At 38.8% G+C, this 17,003-nt stretch overlaps 1 protein-coding gene and 1 non-coding gene across 3 annotated transcripts in view; both read right to left on the minus strand.

Annotated features, from left to right (window-relative positions):
* The window catches only part of ZFAND3 (zinc finger AN1-type containing 3), a 329,882-nt gene that overhangs the window by 81,189 nt on the left and 231,690 nt on the right, over window positions 1–17,003 (minus strand). The window contains exon 4 of one of the 2 annotated variants that reach the window (XM_075555168.1): window positions 426–491. The exons of the other annotated variant lie outside the window; for it this stretch is intronic. Within the exon in view, the coding sequence (XP_075411283.1) occupies window positions 426–491 (66 nt within the window). The remainder of the gene's footprint in view (window positions 1–425; window positions 492–17,003) is intronic. 2 annotated transcript variants of the gene reach the window in all.
* On the minus strand, window positions 15,089–15,221 carry LOC142454003 (small nucleolar RNA SNORA66). Its single transcript, XR_012785543.1, has one exon. It is a non-coding gene; the product is annotated as a small nucleolar RNA SNORA66 (small nucleolar RNA).

The raw sequence follows: 17,003 nt of genomic DNA on the forward strand, positions 1-17,003 counted from the left end.
AGTTAATTAAATATTTGGGCAGTATAACACAAGACTGATGTTGTAAATATCCAAATGACCCTTAACAGAAAAAAAAGTTCCCCTCCTCCGATCTAAATAATGCCCTCCACCCCCAGTCTAGGTTCAAGATGTAGACAAACTAGCCATATGCTAGGAACTGAGAAAGGGCCTGTTTTCTATACATTTCTCAGACAGAGGAAGTGGTAATTTCCAGCTGCCTACATATCAGTTCAGTCAATCCGACCCCTTAGAATACCACTGTGACCTCTGTTCACACTCCATTCCCAATAGTAGCAAGCACATCATAAATCACCTCACAAGTAACATAAGATATGAGACAGTGAATAAATACCCTGGGCAAGGACACCACATTTGGACCAGCCTCTAATTTCTGTGAAAATTTCAGATAAGAATGATGTACATACCTGTCCCACAGGATCTTTTGGTTGGTGTGATTAACGAGACATGAGCTGTGTCTGTGCATGGCCCACCTAAAAACAGAAAGGCAAGGCACATCAGTCAGGATGTGGCTTCCACAGCCAGCAGGTGCATTTGACACAGAGGAGCCTAAAAGGGTCACCCTGCAATATCCATGAGGATGGCGAATGAGCACGGTGGTGGGGACAGGGTAACACAAAGACCTACATTTGAGCTCAGTCATTCAGGTGGTGGCTCTATAGACATTCTGTTATAACATGGGTTTTCACTTAAATTTTTGAAATTCTCATATAATATTGAGAAGTTGAAGGTTAAAATTGTCCCTAGAATTCAGATGCAGGTGAGAGGAAACTGTCCAGAGAGGTAAGAGATGTACTACCTCTCACGGTGACCTCAGCGGTCGCTCCATCTTGGCATTAATTTCAAAGCTGGCCTTGCAATTTCAAGTGGGAAAAGCACACCCCTTAAGGGGTGTATTTTCATATACAATAAGGAGAGTCTTGCTGACTAATGAAGCATGTTTGGTCAAAGTATTAAAAGAGGGCCTTAATAAGAGCTTGGTGGGCCCGGAGATCTGCTACATAGGTGTAATTCCAGAGTATTCAAGAGAGAGATTTATTCCGTAATAAAGGCTTGAAAAGCAATAGTGCTCTTCTGCGAAATTAGGGCCACTAACAAATCCTGATATTGATACAGCTTCAATACCCCCAACTAACCATGTTCTATACTCCCAAAGAAGTTACTGTACAAATATCCAGACCAGTGGTTCTTGACATGCCCAGGAAGGAGCAGTGATATGGTTCAGAAAAGAAGTAGAATGCATTGGCAAATGTTATGCATGTATTTTTAAAAGGCTCTTGGGTTAGGCTGGATTGTCTAGAGAAATAAAACCCGTGGTACTCATATAAGAAATGACTCCATATCAATAAGTCACGTTAGATCAAGAAGGTGTCCCAGCCCAGTCCAACTTAAGTCCAGGAGTCTGATGTGAGCCAGAGCCCTCTTCAGACTCAGGTGGCTGCAAACCGAACAGAAAGGTGAAGCAAAAACAGAAAGATCACAGGCCAGTGGGTGCTGAGCCACGTGGATCCAAGGTCCATGGGAACCTGCCAGAGCACCCAAAGTTCTCAGGTTGGTGGCCCACAAGGAGCCTTCCCTAGAGGCAGACACAGAATTCAAATAAGCAAAAGGGCAAATGGCCATAGGGGGGTTTCCCAATAGTCCCTCTTACAAAAAGGCCACACCCACAACAAGGCAACATCAGATTGGTAAATTGTGGTGTCCACCCTTACACTTTCTCAAAGGTACAAGTTAGCAAAAAGGCTAACAGCCATGGCTTCTCCAGGGACTGTGATTAACAGAGGGGGAACTTGATTTATTTGGTATAGCTGTCCATTACCTAGAGCAACTATCATTCACTTAACATTAAGAAAGCAAAGACAGAACACTCCAAGAACTTGTATTCCACATCAAAGCCTTATAACTGTAGCAATACTCCATCAGTATAGGAAGACAGAGATGAGAAACCAAATCCATTCATGATTAACTTCAAAGAGTACTTAGCAGATACTATGTGCCAGAGCTCTTCGTGAACACTCAGGGGGTTATAATCTTACAAAGAGAAAATGAATGTTCATAAATGGAAAACAATACATGACAGCAATAAAGAGGTGAACAGAAAATAATCTAACATCATCAACTATGGTACTGGTAATAAAGACTAAATGCACACAGGAAGAGGGAAGTTCATCAGAGGTCAGCGTGGCCTGGAAATGCTCCCAAGAACTTGAAGGTAAGGCAAGACTAAATTGTACCATTTAGAAAAGCCAGGCCAAAAGAGTGGCTGTACAACTGACGTCACACACACCAAACAGAGTTTAATTTACTTAGTTCCAGAGGCCCCAAGCGGAGGATGTCGTGGAAACAGGCAATGTGGAAGGAAATGAGGAGCTGCAGGAAAACTGACCAGACTCCACATTTTCATGAACTCTCCAAGCCCTGGCTTCCACAACTCCGCGGAACAAGGCACCTTCTGCTTCCATGCACATCATTAACAGAGAACATGCGTTTTGTTTTTATTTAAGCATCTTTCTTTCTTATAAAGTACAGGATTTAAAGAAGATTACATTAAGTCCTGCTGCTATCTATATCCTGAATACTCCTCATTTTCTTTAGCTCCCCCACCCCCCAAAATGAGAATGAAAATGCCCCATAAGCCACTGGGCTGATGAAATCATCTACACATAAAGGTTTCATATACCTTAAGAACACATACATACATACATATATATATAATTTTATTTGGGGTTCACACTACTCTTATCGCCATACATATATACATACATCAATTGTATAAAGCACATTTGTACATTCGTTGCCCTCATCATTCTCAAAACATTTGCCCTCCACTAAAGCCCCTGGCATCGGCTCCCCATTTTCCCCTCCCTCCCCACTCCCCCTTAAGGCTTTATATTATGTATGTATCATTATCACCTTCTCTTTGACTTTCAGGGGTCAAAATCCACATTGCCATCTACTCTTAGGTAGTATCTATGTGGCTAGTAGGTCCTTAATGATATTCTTTAAATGACCACTTCAAATTGTTTGATTTGAACAGAAAAATAGGGGAAGGGGGGGTGTGAAAAAGAAGAACTGATACCAAGGGCTCAAGTAGAAAGAAACTGTTTTGGAAATGTTGATGGCAACATATGTACAAGTGTATTCAATACCACTGAATGATGGATTGTTCTAAGATTTGTAAGAGCCCCCAATAAAATGATTTAAAAAACCAAAGACAGCTAATGCTTAGAAAATGATGACAGCAAAATATGTACAAATATACTCGATCCAATTGATGTACAGAATGTTGTAAGAGCTGTAAGAGTTCCCAATAAAATGATTTAAAAGAAATAAATGAAAATGTTAAGAAGATGTTAAGATATAAAAATAAATAAAATGAAAGGCAAGAACAAAGTGCACACATCTTAAATGCATGCTGGAGGGATTTAAACACATAGAGATACTTATATCCAACCATCAGATAAAAGTATGGTATATCTCCAACACCCAGAAAGCTTAGGGAAACACCACTGTGGCAGTTACATACTCTGTCAACTTGCAAAGGGGTAGTAGAGTCTAGCTTGTCAATCAGGTCGCATCTTGATGACTTCATTTAGAGGGGAAGGAGATAATTAGCTCACTGGAGGCCAGATACGCTCTCTCCCTGTGAGGCATTCCTGGTGACAAGCCACGTGGAGCCAAGCTGATGGCGCCAGAGCCTTAGAGCTGGAGGAGCGATGTGGAGACCCACCCCAGCCCTAAGATGCTTCCATCGCCACTGGATCCACAAGACTTTCCACCCACTGGCTTGTGATCTTCCTGTAGTCTGCTTCATTGCATGTGCTGCGTGAGTCTGAAGGAATTTACAGACTGGTATCGGACATATTGGCTAATATGGGACTTAAGGACTTAATCTGGACTGGGTTGGCATGTTTTCTTAATACACAATTACTCTTTGATATAAAATTCTCTCTTACACATGAGTGTCTATGGATTTGTTTCTCTAGTCTGCCGGGACTAACAAACCCACTAAAATACAAATTCTAAGGACACCTCTGGGACTCATGATGCAAGATGGGGTGTGGAATCTGGATTAGTGTTTATTTTAAGCCAGCTGAGTACCACGGTTAAGTTACCAACAGCCCAGTTAGTTTCAATCTCTGATAAGATCTTATTTAACCCCAGTTCAATATATGGCCCAGATCATTGAGTTCCCCACAAGCTCGTAAACGACATAAAGCATGAGCGTAAATAACGGTTTAACTACTTGGACATACTTCTAAAAGACATAAAATAATTCATCCAACAAATTTTAAGAGAGAAATTGTCAACTAAAAACGCCTGAGGAAATCTGGCTAGACTCATGAATTAACACTCCCATGCCTGCAAACATCGTAGGTGACTATTAAGTGGATCTTTATCTCATCTGTAGGTAGACAGTTTATTCTTTTTCCAATTCCAAGTGAATGAATTTCTGTAGGCTTTGGCAATACGCAAATAACTTTCAGGCTACCTGGCATATCACAACATGTATCATCATGAAAGTGCCCTCCAGAGAGCTTGTTAAACTAACAACCCAACCCAATGTATTCACTACATTACAGTAATGTACAAATGGAACCAGAGTTGAGCCAAGACAAATTGACAGCAAGAGTAACTGGCAGTGATAATATATCCTAGCTTTGATAATTGGGCACTATTATAAACAGAGTCTGGAATTAAGTCTGGCCTGGCAAGCTATATCTTATGAAACATTTAAAATCCAAAACAGAAGCATGTGGGCACAGCACATATTTTCTACACTAATTGTGCCATCACCAAAAACTCCTGTCCTCTCAAGTTAAAAGGCAGTCACAGGAGATCATGATAATCTACTACCTTTATAAAATTAATTCCCAATCACTCTGCCAAAACAAATGCAGGAAATGAAGAGACACTCAAGGGAAACCATTTAAGGATTTGTCCACAACAATAAAACCACGACAAGAGTCCCATGTACTTCTACCCAACAAATCCTTTTGCGAGCCCATGGGGAAGCGTTACCTCGGAACATCTGCTCCAAACCAAGGGATGGAGTGGGCTTCTCTAGCTTCTAATGGTGGGAAGTGAGACAGGGGCTGTGGCATATGATCCCACAAGCCACTGCTTTTCCATGCAGGAGAATAACCAGAGCTGAGAACTGAAGCCCGAAGAGGGAAGTGATGAAATTTCTTTCTAACTGTGAGCGTTACAGGAGAGCACAGGATATGGATGTGTGCGTGCATGCCGTACTGGGTGGAATCAGGGTTGAGAAAAATGTTTCGAATCACAGAACTCAAACCAATACACTTTAGTCTACAGTAGTGGCAGATGAGTTCAGAACAGTAAGTCTGGGTTCTAATTTTTATTTGTTATGTCATATTTAAAGTTCTTTGCTCAAGATGACAGGCCCTCTGGGGATTCTGAATCAGGTAGCAAAAATCACCAAGCCTGAACTAATTTTTAGCTAATCACTTTGAGTGCTTTCTACTTGACCCCCTCCCTCCTTTTTTTTGCCCTAAAGTAAATTAAATAGTTGAACAACCTCCTCCCCACCCAATGTTTCATCATTATCTGGAGATACTGATGACATGCTCATTTTGCATTTGATATTTCATTCAGAGGATTTTTTCCCTGAAATTATTTCAAATTTCAACAATTTAGAGTTTGGAATTTGCAAGCAAATCAGGCTTGAGGAAGCTTGTACTTTGTGGCTCGATGAAGGCTGAATACCCGACATTTTCTTCTAGGAACGTTTCTATTCTTGTATCAAAGGTGTCATGCATAATGCAACACTGTGGCTCACATTTGCAAATCCACACGAGAGCCATAAAATGAAATTCTTCCACTGTATTCCCACCAACAAAATTCTTTACCACATTTCCAACAGGAAAGTGGATTTTCCTGGGAAAACAGTACTGATGGCGATCCTGTAAACCTGCAGATCAGGAACACTTCTGCATATTAACCACACTCTAACCTCGGAAACAGAAGGACTAAATTAAAGGTAGCCTATTAACAATCGACAATTTTTACATTTTCTTTTTCTGTCACTTGTACTAATATCTATCCCATGAGTCATAATTGACTCGGGAACATGAGTTTGGTTATACTGAACTCCCCGGTAGTACACATGGTTCAGGTACTGACTGCTAAGCCAAAAGGTTGGGGATATGAGTTCCCTGACAGGAAGACACAGCAATTTGCTTCAGGGAAATTAGTCATTGACAATTCTAGGGGGGTGGAGGGGAGCAGTTCTACATAAAAGCAACTGGTATTGGTATATAGTTACTAAGCACATCCGTATCTCTGTCCAGCTCCCTCATACATACATTGACTACCCACGTGACTCTCATAGGCTGGCTAAAAACTTATATTCAAAAAGGAAGTAGAGAATATTGGCTCAAAGAATAGCTGCATTTATGCTCTCAATCATTCTAGGAAATCACACCTAAGGCTGGGGTACGAGGGGGAAAAAAAGCATTTGTCCTTAACCTTGAAAATAGAGATCAACAATCTACTCAGAGGGTTTTATTCACACAGCTGCGATGAGTGGTGGTTAATTTTGGCTCCTGATTCCACTAGCCCTTACTGACTTCAGTTACATCATGGTACAGCATCAATTAAGGAAAAATGGATTGTCAGGGAATCAGTCAGCTAAAAATTGCCAGAAGCTTAATAATCAAACAAATATTCTACTATGAGCCCTTTCATGGTAACTGCAAAACATTAATACATAAAAATAGCCATTCCTCTTACAGATTTATAACACTTCAATATTCTTGTTTAATTAACATGACATTTACATAACAGTATCTAATTAATTTCCAACTAAAGGCACTGTGGGCTAATTAGAAATGCATCATCCTTTTAAACCAGCTTGTCAATTCCACTGTATCATAATCTGTATACTGTTTACCTTTGGAGCATCTCACTATTCTAGCTAAAGATGGTTTTAGACAACAAATTCAAGAGCTACATTTATTCTCCTTCTCTCGAGATTCAGAATATCTTATCCAGAGTTTCTTGGGGTTGCTTAATGGGGTAAAAATATTCATGCAATGGTGATGTGAGATCAACTCAACTATCTCTCTGATAATGGCCATGTTAAAAATGAACTTTTACAAATAGAGATTAAGATGACCTATACTTCTTCAGCAGTAAAAATTTCCTTCTTTGAAAGTCTCCAACATACATGCAGAGGTTTAGTAAAGAATTAATGGCAATAAATGAGTATCAGGAACAGATCAGAATACACAATAAGCCATTTCTTAACAAAAGAAAACTCTTTCCTCCAACCTCCCCCTAAACTTGCAATTCATGAATTGTTTTAATCAGAAAGGACACACTTAATCTATCTACTTAATTGAGTTTGAAAAGTACTATCGATTAAAAAAAACAGGATACCTAAGGATATAATGTGCAGAATTTACCTTTACAGGAACTCCTCAGCCCTCCCACTTCTCCAGATGAAACTCTTTACAAAATCTAGGAGCTAACCTCTCAGAAATTCCAGTCCTAACTCACTGTGTGATCACTCACACCATTTAGATGGAATTCCGCTTTCAAAGAGAGTCAGCTCTTGCTACCGATTCTTCCCTCCACTCTGCTAAATAAACACAATACTGAGCGGCTCTACAAATACGATGGTGTGTACACACATCAATACAGGCCTTTGCTTATTAACCTATTTGGTTAACAGATTTTAAATTCTTCCATACCATTTTCCCAAGCAAATATACTAAGAGCAAAATTAAATCAGAAATATTTTTTCATTTGCCCAGCACTGTCAGATTTTTTTATCACATTTTTAATAGGTACGGCTAAATAAGACATTTGCTGCCTATTTTTTTTAAATTGTGTTGAAATATATAAATGATGAAAATTACCCCTTTACTCATCTTATTTATTATATAGTGCAGTGGCATTAACTATAGTCATGATGTTATATAACCATCAAGACTACCCATTTGCAAAACTTATTCATCGTCCCAAACAGAAGCATGTGCCTGTGAAGTAAACCCTCCCTCTTCCCTCTCCTCCGACCTCTGGCCCAAGTAGTCATTAATCTATCTTTGCTCTATCGGTTTATTGCAGATATTTTCATTTATGTGGGATTATACAGTATTTGTCTGTGTCTGGCTTATGTCACTCAGAATTCTTTCACAGATCAACCATATTTAATATGTATCAGAACATCACATCTCTTTTATGGCTCAGTAATATTCCACTGTAAGCTTGTGGGAGGGAGCTTCAAAGTTTAGGGGGGAAAACGAATGAGAAGATAATAGATTCTTTCCATAAATTTTTTGAAGTCCCTTCATACCACATCTTTCTTACTCATTCATTTGTTAAATGAATCTTTTGCTGTTTTTACCTTTTGTCTATTGTAGTCTTGGAGACCTCTATTAGGGAGTACATTTTTGAGAGAACCACTGCTTATAGAGTAAAAAAGGTTATCTTTTTTCTCTATTAAGATAAGTATGCCAAGGTTAGTGTAAGTAATACACAATTAACATAATACATAATTAGTATTATTATGTAACCTTACCACTATAAGGTTAATATGATTTCCTACTTCCCCATACTTTCTTTTCCCACAACCCAACTGACTTAATCTAGAGCACAGGCTCCCTCAAGCTTATCTGGCATAATACCTCGTTTTCAGAAATTTACTCAGCACCTCCCTGACAAGGAGAAAGTTTTGTTTTAAAATCCATAGTGCAGGAAGTTTTCTTTTGCGGCCCTCTGGATCGCTCCAGTACCCTCTCAGTGGACGGCACTGGCCACTTTAGGAGCCACTGCCTCTAGTCACACAGAGACCTGACTGATACACTAGAATCAGTAAGGCTAACAAGCTTGCTTGTTCTCAATAAAATGTTAGTGTCACATATGAAAAAAAAAGATAGTGGAGTAAACTCTGTACAGTCATAATTCCAACTACTGAATTCTCATACTTCATGCAATGTCAGATTCTCAGCAAGCAACTAAGTTTCAGTTTTTCAGACATTCTTGATCACTCACCTAGAACTTTCATGACCAAAGGAGAGATTCTCATATATTAAGATGCTGAAAAACACCCAGAAAGAAGAATATCTGGGTTCTTAAAGGCTTGCCTTTTAAAAAGCCCTTAAAACAAGTGAGGCATCAACTCGGTCAACATGGAAGAACCATACCAGCCTAGGTGATCCAAGGATTAAAAAATAATAAAATCCAGATCCAAAGGAACAAACAGTACCAGAGGTTAAATTCTGAACACCTGGGTTGCAGAAGGCTATGGATGACAGTGGAAAGACCAAAATCCATTTACAGGGTCCCCTTTAGGATTAAGTCTCTGTTGAATTCCCAGGGATGTGAACAGCTTTGATGTCAGAGAGCACTGTAAAGTCAGTTATAGCAGATGTACTTAGGTTGAAATGTAGCACCTTATCATTTGATCTCCCTTTTAAACATTTAATAGTTTTTAACATTTTCTGCTTTGTTTTCAATTGAGATTTTTCTTCATTTTGTTGTTGTTTTTGTCTATTTCTTATTTGTGTTTCATATGATTTTCTGTGATAGCCAGGATAGGTAAATCTAGCGAGAAAATAACTGGATCAATAATCACTTAGGGGTGGCAGGGGAGGTAAAGGGGAAATGGGGAGCTAACGAGTACGCAAAATCAGAAAATGTTCTGACATTGATTGCATAAGTTCTTATTGTGATCAAACACTATTAAATTGTATGATATGTGAACTATGTTAATGTTTCTAGGTGAGAGGGGAGCCTACACACCAATATTCCAAAATGTAATACAGCACAATAGCAATGAACAGTGAAATTTTAAGACATCATTGCCTTGATGATAAAAATTGGCATTCTTTTTATTTTTCCTGGGAAGTCAGATATCATCTAGCTAATAAAATCAGTCCTATTTTTAGATACTGTTTTGTTTCTCTCTTGTGACAAAGCATATTTAATATGGATAGGAAATCAAGGGCTGTCACCTCTCCAATTTAGGCTTCAGTTCTATTTATAGGCTTAACAAAGCCCCAACTAAGATTTCTGCATTTGCATTTTACCATCAACACAAGCATGATTCTTATAATACCAATGGAGAGACTACTCAGCAATTATTTTTTTATATATAACACAGTTCGGGTACCAGGAGTACTTCCATAAATCTTGGTCTGCATCATTAGCCACCCAAGAAGGCTATAATGTCTTTCTCAGGAAAGAGCTTGTGCATGTTCTTCACAAGACTTCAGAGATGGTGGAATAAAGACATCTATTAGACATCTAGTAAATACTGTCCATGGCCCGTTGAAGGAAACTTTACACATAGGTGCCCATCCTGCCTGCCTCTTTGCTGAGCACCAATTAGTTTGGAGCTGGACCACAGCTGAAAGTGTCATCATTTGAATTATGCAGCGGAGAATGTATATATTGGTATTTTAGAGTTTAAAAAATTCCTTACCAACCAAACATTCTATAGTATTTATCAAATTCAAAGGATTATATCTTGATGGACGAAAGCATAACATGGCTTATGAATTAACAGAGCACATGAATGCAGAACGTAAAGCTACACTGAAAAATTCTGACACTGGCAGTTATGCATTTTCAGAGCAAAGTTCATAAACAATTAAAAATATTTATGTACAGGTAAAATGACTACTTTTAACACACTCACATAGCTACCCCCATTTTAACTTTTTTTCCCAAATACTCCTGTCATAATACAGTTTAGATTTAATGTAAAGTCAGCAATGGTGTCACATATTACCTGTATCTATACAAAATAGTGTGACAACAGCAGCAAAGGGCTCGAGCTTTGTGAAGTGTAGTATTGACTGTGACCTTTAATTCCACAGCTAAGCAAAGAGCGTTTGATTTAATAAGATCTTTAAAGCATATAAGCACAGAGGAAATGGTGATGATGCTTCAGAACCTAGTCTGAACATCAAAAATTGCAGAAATCTCATAGGATATTGCAAATCTTCATAACACCAGCCTTTCAGCTTTGCAGAATTAAGGGGCCCTGGAAAATGAGGGCTAACTATTTGCTACATTTTACTCTTGCCCTAGGGAAATTCAAGTGATAAAAGAACTACCCGAGAGCAAAAAATGTTACTTCAACAAGCAGGTGGCTGCTTGCAAAGTCCAAAAGGTAAAAACCAGCTCTCTCCTATCATTCCAAAAGCTGTCTGTGGAGAGCAGGACAACCAAACTTCAGTTTGCTTAAAAAGAACCCACTTTTAATTGTTGTTTCTTCATCTTAGAGCTAGTGCATGTCAAAGAAAACAATGAAAGAAAATGATGGAATCATTAAAAATCTGGTCGAGGCAATGAAAATAAAGCACCTCCAAAGCAAAGGTGAAGTTGGTTTCCAAAAGTTTTTTAAAAAGTCATTAAACTTTTCTAAATAATACTTGGGTGCTCTGTGGCAAAGGAAAAACATACACCGCAGGTACATCCAAATAAAGAACTGTGCTCCAAAGGTGGCTGGTTTTTAGATGTAGCTTACCCAGCCTTGCTTCCAAGGAGCCTCTGGGCAGAGGAAAGCAGCATAAAACAAACTGCTGATTTTAGACTCGAGTTTTAAACTGGTGTAAAGAACTGATGACATTTGTATGTCTAAGAATACTATGTAAAAAATATGTGATTTGATGTCACAGTAAGAAGTATTCCTTAGGGGAAGCAATTGGTACAACTAAAATGCTGGGCCTTAAAAAGCATGAACAAGATGAGCCGTCTTCTGGGGAAGCAAGGGTCTGCTTTGGTTCAGTACAGGGATGAGAAGGACAATCAGACAAAAAGAAGGCTAGATTATGCAAGAAGCTAGTATTGAGGTAAGATTAGGAATCTGATGAGCATGAAAAGTTTTCCTTTTTAACATGTTATCATTAACTTTACCCAGAAAGATTGGAAAGGAGACGCAAAAAGAAGCTTCTGGTGGTTATGGCCGTGATCCTATAAAAGACAACTTCCCATGTCTTCAATATTTTTCCAGTGAGTTAACTAAACCCAGAAAACCTCAAACCTGCTGCTATGCATCTGATCTTGACTCAAAGGACAGGGTCGTACTGTCCTTTTGGGTTTCTGCGACTTTTAATCTTTATGGAAACAAACAGCCTTGTCTTAAAGACAAACCAGGAAACATAAAGAAGACTAGAACACACTGGAATAAGCTCTTTTTCTGTTTTGGTACCTGGTACAATGTGTGCTCTAAAACTAAGGGGGCCTTTAGTAACTCTTTTCCCCAGTAAATTTAGAACTCTAGATGGCATGTGCTTTTGTAGTAAATATTAATGATCAAAACTAACTTAAAATTATGTACGAAAAATGAACAATAATCACATATTAAAAAGACACTGTCACAAGATCTACTTGGCAAAGAGATATCAATTGGGTCAATTTTATGAGTGCGTTCTTTAAATTTTCACAGAATACAAAACGTCATATAAATAACATCAGAGCACAGGTAAAGGATGTGTCCACGCGGAGGAAAAGACAAGAAGAATGAGGCAGCTGCAACCAAAATTAGACACAAACAGGGTGCGCCCACCCTTGAACACACATGCATTTATTAAAGAAGTAAAAGTTCAAATAAAATAGCATCTTAAATTTGTCAGTACACCAGAAGAACTATATACCGTATATCCTCGCGTATAAGTCGAGTTTTTCAGCACCTTTTTAATGCAGTTTTGTGGTAATATTAGGTGCTTCCTCGGCTGAATTCAGGTCAGCGTATACTCGAGTATATAGCACAACTTACTCAAGGAAAGCAAAGAAGGTTTAACACGAGAAGTCTAGATTACACACATTGAAGGAGAAATACTACTCTATGAGCTTCTACCTCAACAGATGCTGAAAACACACTTTAGAAAATCCAACACTCATTTCTGAGTAAGAAAATAAATCAACAAGTTATAAATAAGAACATTAATAAGATAGATGTGTACCAGAAATCTACAGGAAATGCTATTAATAAAATACTCTAAAGTTAGCCTCACATTAAAATAAGGAATAAAAAAGAAAGAAAGACAAAGTTGCAGAGTAGAAATTCTAGCCAGGTCCATGGGAGCCCTGGTGGCCCGGGGGTTGACTGGGCTTGCGGTTAGCGTTAGCAGTCAGAAACCATGCTGCTCCTTGCGAGAAACAAAGAGCTTCCTACTCCCTGAAAGAGGTGCAGGCCATGGTTTCAGAAGGATGAGGGCATTAAATGTACAAACGTGCTTGACACAATGGATGGATGGATGGATGGATGGATGAACGAACGGACGGACGGACGGTGATAAGAGTTGGTCGAGCCCCCAATGGAATGATTTTTAAAAAGCGGTGAAGTCTTGTAAATTCATAGGGGCAGCTCTACCCTGTCTTACGGAGTAGCTATGACTCATAAATGATTCAATGGCAATGAGTTATTTATTTTTTGATGGGGGCATATTAAGAAAAATATTCAAGAATATGTAAGAAAAGTTTAAATAAATGAAGAGAAACGATACTTTTAGATGGGAAAATTCAAATGAGTGAATAAAGGTATCAACTATTCTAAAAAAGAAAAATTTATATATCAAATATAATCCCAATAAAAAGTTTAATACAATTTGACAAACTGAATATAAAACATGTACAAGTAGATAACTTTAAAAAATGATAAATTGGGGGAGGAGGGAAGAAAAATTAGAATGATTATCCCTATTAGATATCAATAGTCTACTCTTCAGAATATACAGATGGGTCAATGAAAGAAAATAAAAAGTCATCCTTATATAATAGGAGTGACATTTCAAAGCACTGGACTATACAATGAATGGTTTACAGATAAGTGATTATTCATTTGGCGGGGGGAATAAAGGTAGACCCTTATATCTGATACTGTATACATAATATAATTCTGGGTGAATTTAAGAGCCTAATACAAGAACAAGAAAACCATACAAGTATTTAAAAGCATTTTCACTATTCTGTACAGAAAACTTCTAAGTAAGACAAAAATCTAGAAGTCAAATAATGAACCAATTTTAATAAATTAAAATTTAAAATTTCTAATGGCATATAATACACTCAAATTAACATAAAAGCCACATGCTACATTCCACAAGAAAGTGTTTGCAATGCATGTAACAAAGACTATCCAAGATTTACAAATAGTCTCTACAAATCAATAAAAAAGATAGTAAAATAGCAAGTCACCAGTTATAAATACATAATACACATAGTAAACAGTGTTCAACCTCACGATCAGGTAATGCCAGGAATATGCAAGTTAAAAATGAGCTATTTCTTTGGCCATGTGTTCCCCCGAACCAATAAATAAAGTAAAATCCAAACCCAGTGTTGGTAAAATATGGCAAATAATCACCCTGAACCAGCACTCTGAAGAATACAATGTAGCGCAATAATAGGGGATGTAACTTAAGCAAGTATTTAAAAATTAAGACACATATATTTTCTGGCTTATTTTTCTTCTAGTTATTTGTCATTCACAAAAATGGTCCTTTGACCTGATCTGCTACAGTGAAATAGTAGACCCAGAGTCAAGGGTAAAGAATAAAATAAATAAAACGATACTACAGAATGCTATGTAACTATTTAAAAAGTTATGCAGATTTCTATTTGCTGACCTGGAAAGACTACTTTAAAAAAAAAAGTATTTTTAAAAGAAGTTTATGAAAATGAAACAGCATGCTCTCATTTATATAAAAATAAACAAAAGCTTTATTACGTAAATAAGCCAGTAAATAGATAAAGATAAACCCCAAATTGAATGAGCAGGAGAGTCTTTGGGTGGCACAAATATTAAAATGTTGGAGGTTCAGACCACCCAGTGGCCCCTGGGAAGGCAGGCCCGGGGATCTGTTTTTGAAAGCGCCATGCCAGCCTTGAACACCCCGGGGAAGTTCTACTTCTCCACACACAACACAACACAGCATCTCCGGTGAGTCTGCGGTGAAGGTGGGGTGTGGGTGGGGCAGGGCTGAAGGAGTCGTGTCACTTTCTGTCCTATGGAAATCTGTACTTCTTTGAAATTTTAAATGGGAGTGCAATCTTATTTATGAACTTAAAAACAGGATTTTACTATATTTTTAGCTGTAGTAGGAAAGAAGGGGCCACCTCAGTAGACCATGAGGCTAAAACCAGTACTATCCCTCAATGACTTTAGCAAACCTGGTTCCCCTTGCTTCTGCAACACCATGCAGAGCTAGTGACCAAGTTTGCAAACGGAATGATTTTTTTAAGGAAAAAATACAAGCCAGAAAATAATTAAAAAGCTATGATGTTGCTAAAATATTTTTATTTTAACTAGAAGGTGAAGGTCAGATGATACTGCAGGTACTTGAGTAAGCTCCTACCCCAGCAAACATGGAGTAGAAATAATTTCCATTAAAAAAAACCCCAACAAACACTGCTGAAATGTTCAAGACCTTCTGTATTTTGACAGGGATTAATTTAATGATTCCATACAGTGATTCCTGGTGAATTATAGCCATTCAATGCAATACAGCACACAACTGTACATCATTATACTGTACTGCCAAGTATCAATCTTTTTAGAACATGGCCCTAATAAAAGCTGCATGCTTTACAGACCAGCTTCAAGACAGATAAATCCACTGAGGGGAGGGAAAACAACACACCAACACACACACATCTGTAAATTAAAATCAAGAGAGACATTTAGAGTTTGGGCATTCTTCATTATGGGAAAGAATCTTGCACTTTGAGACTATTACATATCCGAAAAGCTCCATCTGCTGTATAATTATCTCTGATAAACGGCCTGATGCTCCGAGCTTCCTCAGAGAAAGGAAAGAGAAAGGCACACGGTAAGAACTGTAAATAAATCTCCCCACCATATTTCACTTGAGACCAGCCCAGCAGGAAGCTGTAAAATATTTTTTAATAGGTAGGATTTTCTAAATGCTCCACCAGAAGAAGTCAGCTGGTTTTGCCCAGTCAGTATCTGATCTTCTGAAGCAGACGCTATCTTTTCAGGAGGGGAAACTAGGTCCATTTAGGGATGATTAGAAATTTAATTGGTAAAAGCAAACAATCTAACAAATAGTTCAGTTACTTGGTGACAGTGATGCTAAGTTCCCAGGGAACAGGTAAGCTTGTCAGACAGGAATGAAGACTTGTCACCAGCGTCTGTATAAAGACTCAAGGACCGTCTAGCAAGAATATCTGAGATGAGCTGCTACCTTTTTTTAATCCCCAAGGGAAGCGGGGATATCACCAGGAACCAGTTTCCAAGGTAACAATGGAAATATCTTTGTTCAACCAAATTAATTTAACCACAGATAAAGGGTGTTCTCAAATTTCTATTTCCAGAATTGCTGACATATAAAAGGAAAACCCAATCAGCACTTGAAATATGAAGCTTCAATCATTAAGAATCTCTATTAGCATTCTGGTTAGTACGGTTCTCACAGCGTTTATGCCTATTTTCCTTTAACTGAACCCAAAGACGTTTCTCGAGGAGAGGCAGCAGCGTAGAGGGGGTGCACCAGAGGCTGTGGAGGCACAGACCCAGAGCAGAGCCGTGCCTGCCATGCAACAGGGGGCAGAGATCACCCCCAAACCTTCCCTCCCGCATCTCCAGTGGACGGGGAGGAGTCCCTGTGGCAGAGTGGCTGTGTGCGGAACTGCTAGCTTCAAGCACAGCACCTGGAAGCCAGCAGCCACCCTGCGGGAGAGTGTTCTACTTCTGGGTTAAGAGCTGCAGTCTCAGAAACCTTCAGGGGCAGTTCTACTCAGCCCGACAGGGTCACTATGAGCTGGGAATCAAACTCCATGGCAATGAGTTTAGAGCACGGGAGGGAGAATCGCAGACAAACTCATTTTGCACGCAGTCGGGATGGTCCAGGCCCATGCTCGTCAAAGTGCTTTGTGCAAGAACGGTTGGCACCCTGTTTTCTGTGGAGGGTGTCTCTCCAGACGCACCACAGGGTGGCATCCACCAAACTTACCAACCAGACTTCATTTATCCCCAGTGAAATCTG

This window comes from Tenrec ecaudatus, chromosome 7 (genome assembly GCF_050624435.1).
Source record: "Tenrec ecaudatus isolate mTenEca1 chromosome 7, mTenEca1.hap1, whole genome shotgun sequence".
In the NCBI taxonomy this organism is placed as follows: domain Eukaryota; kingdom Metazoa; phylum Chordata; class Mammalia; order Afrosoricida; family Tenrecidae; genus Tenrec; species Tenrec ecaudatus.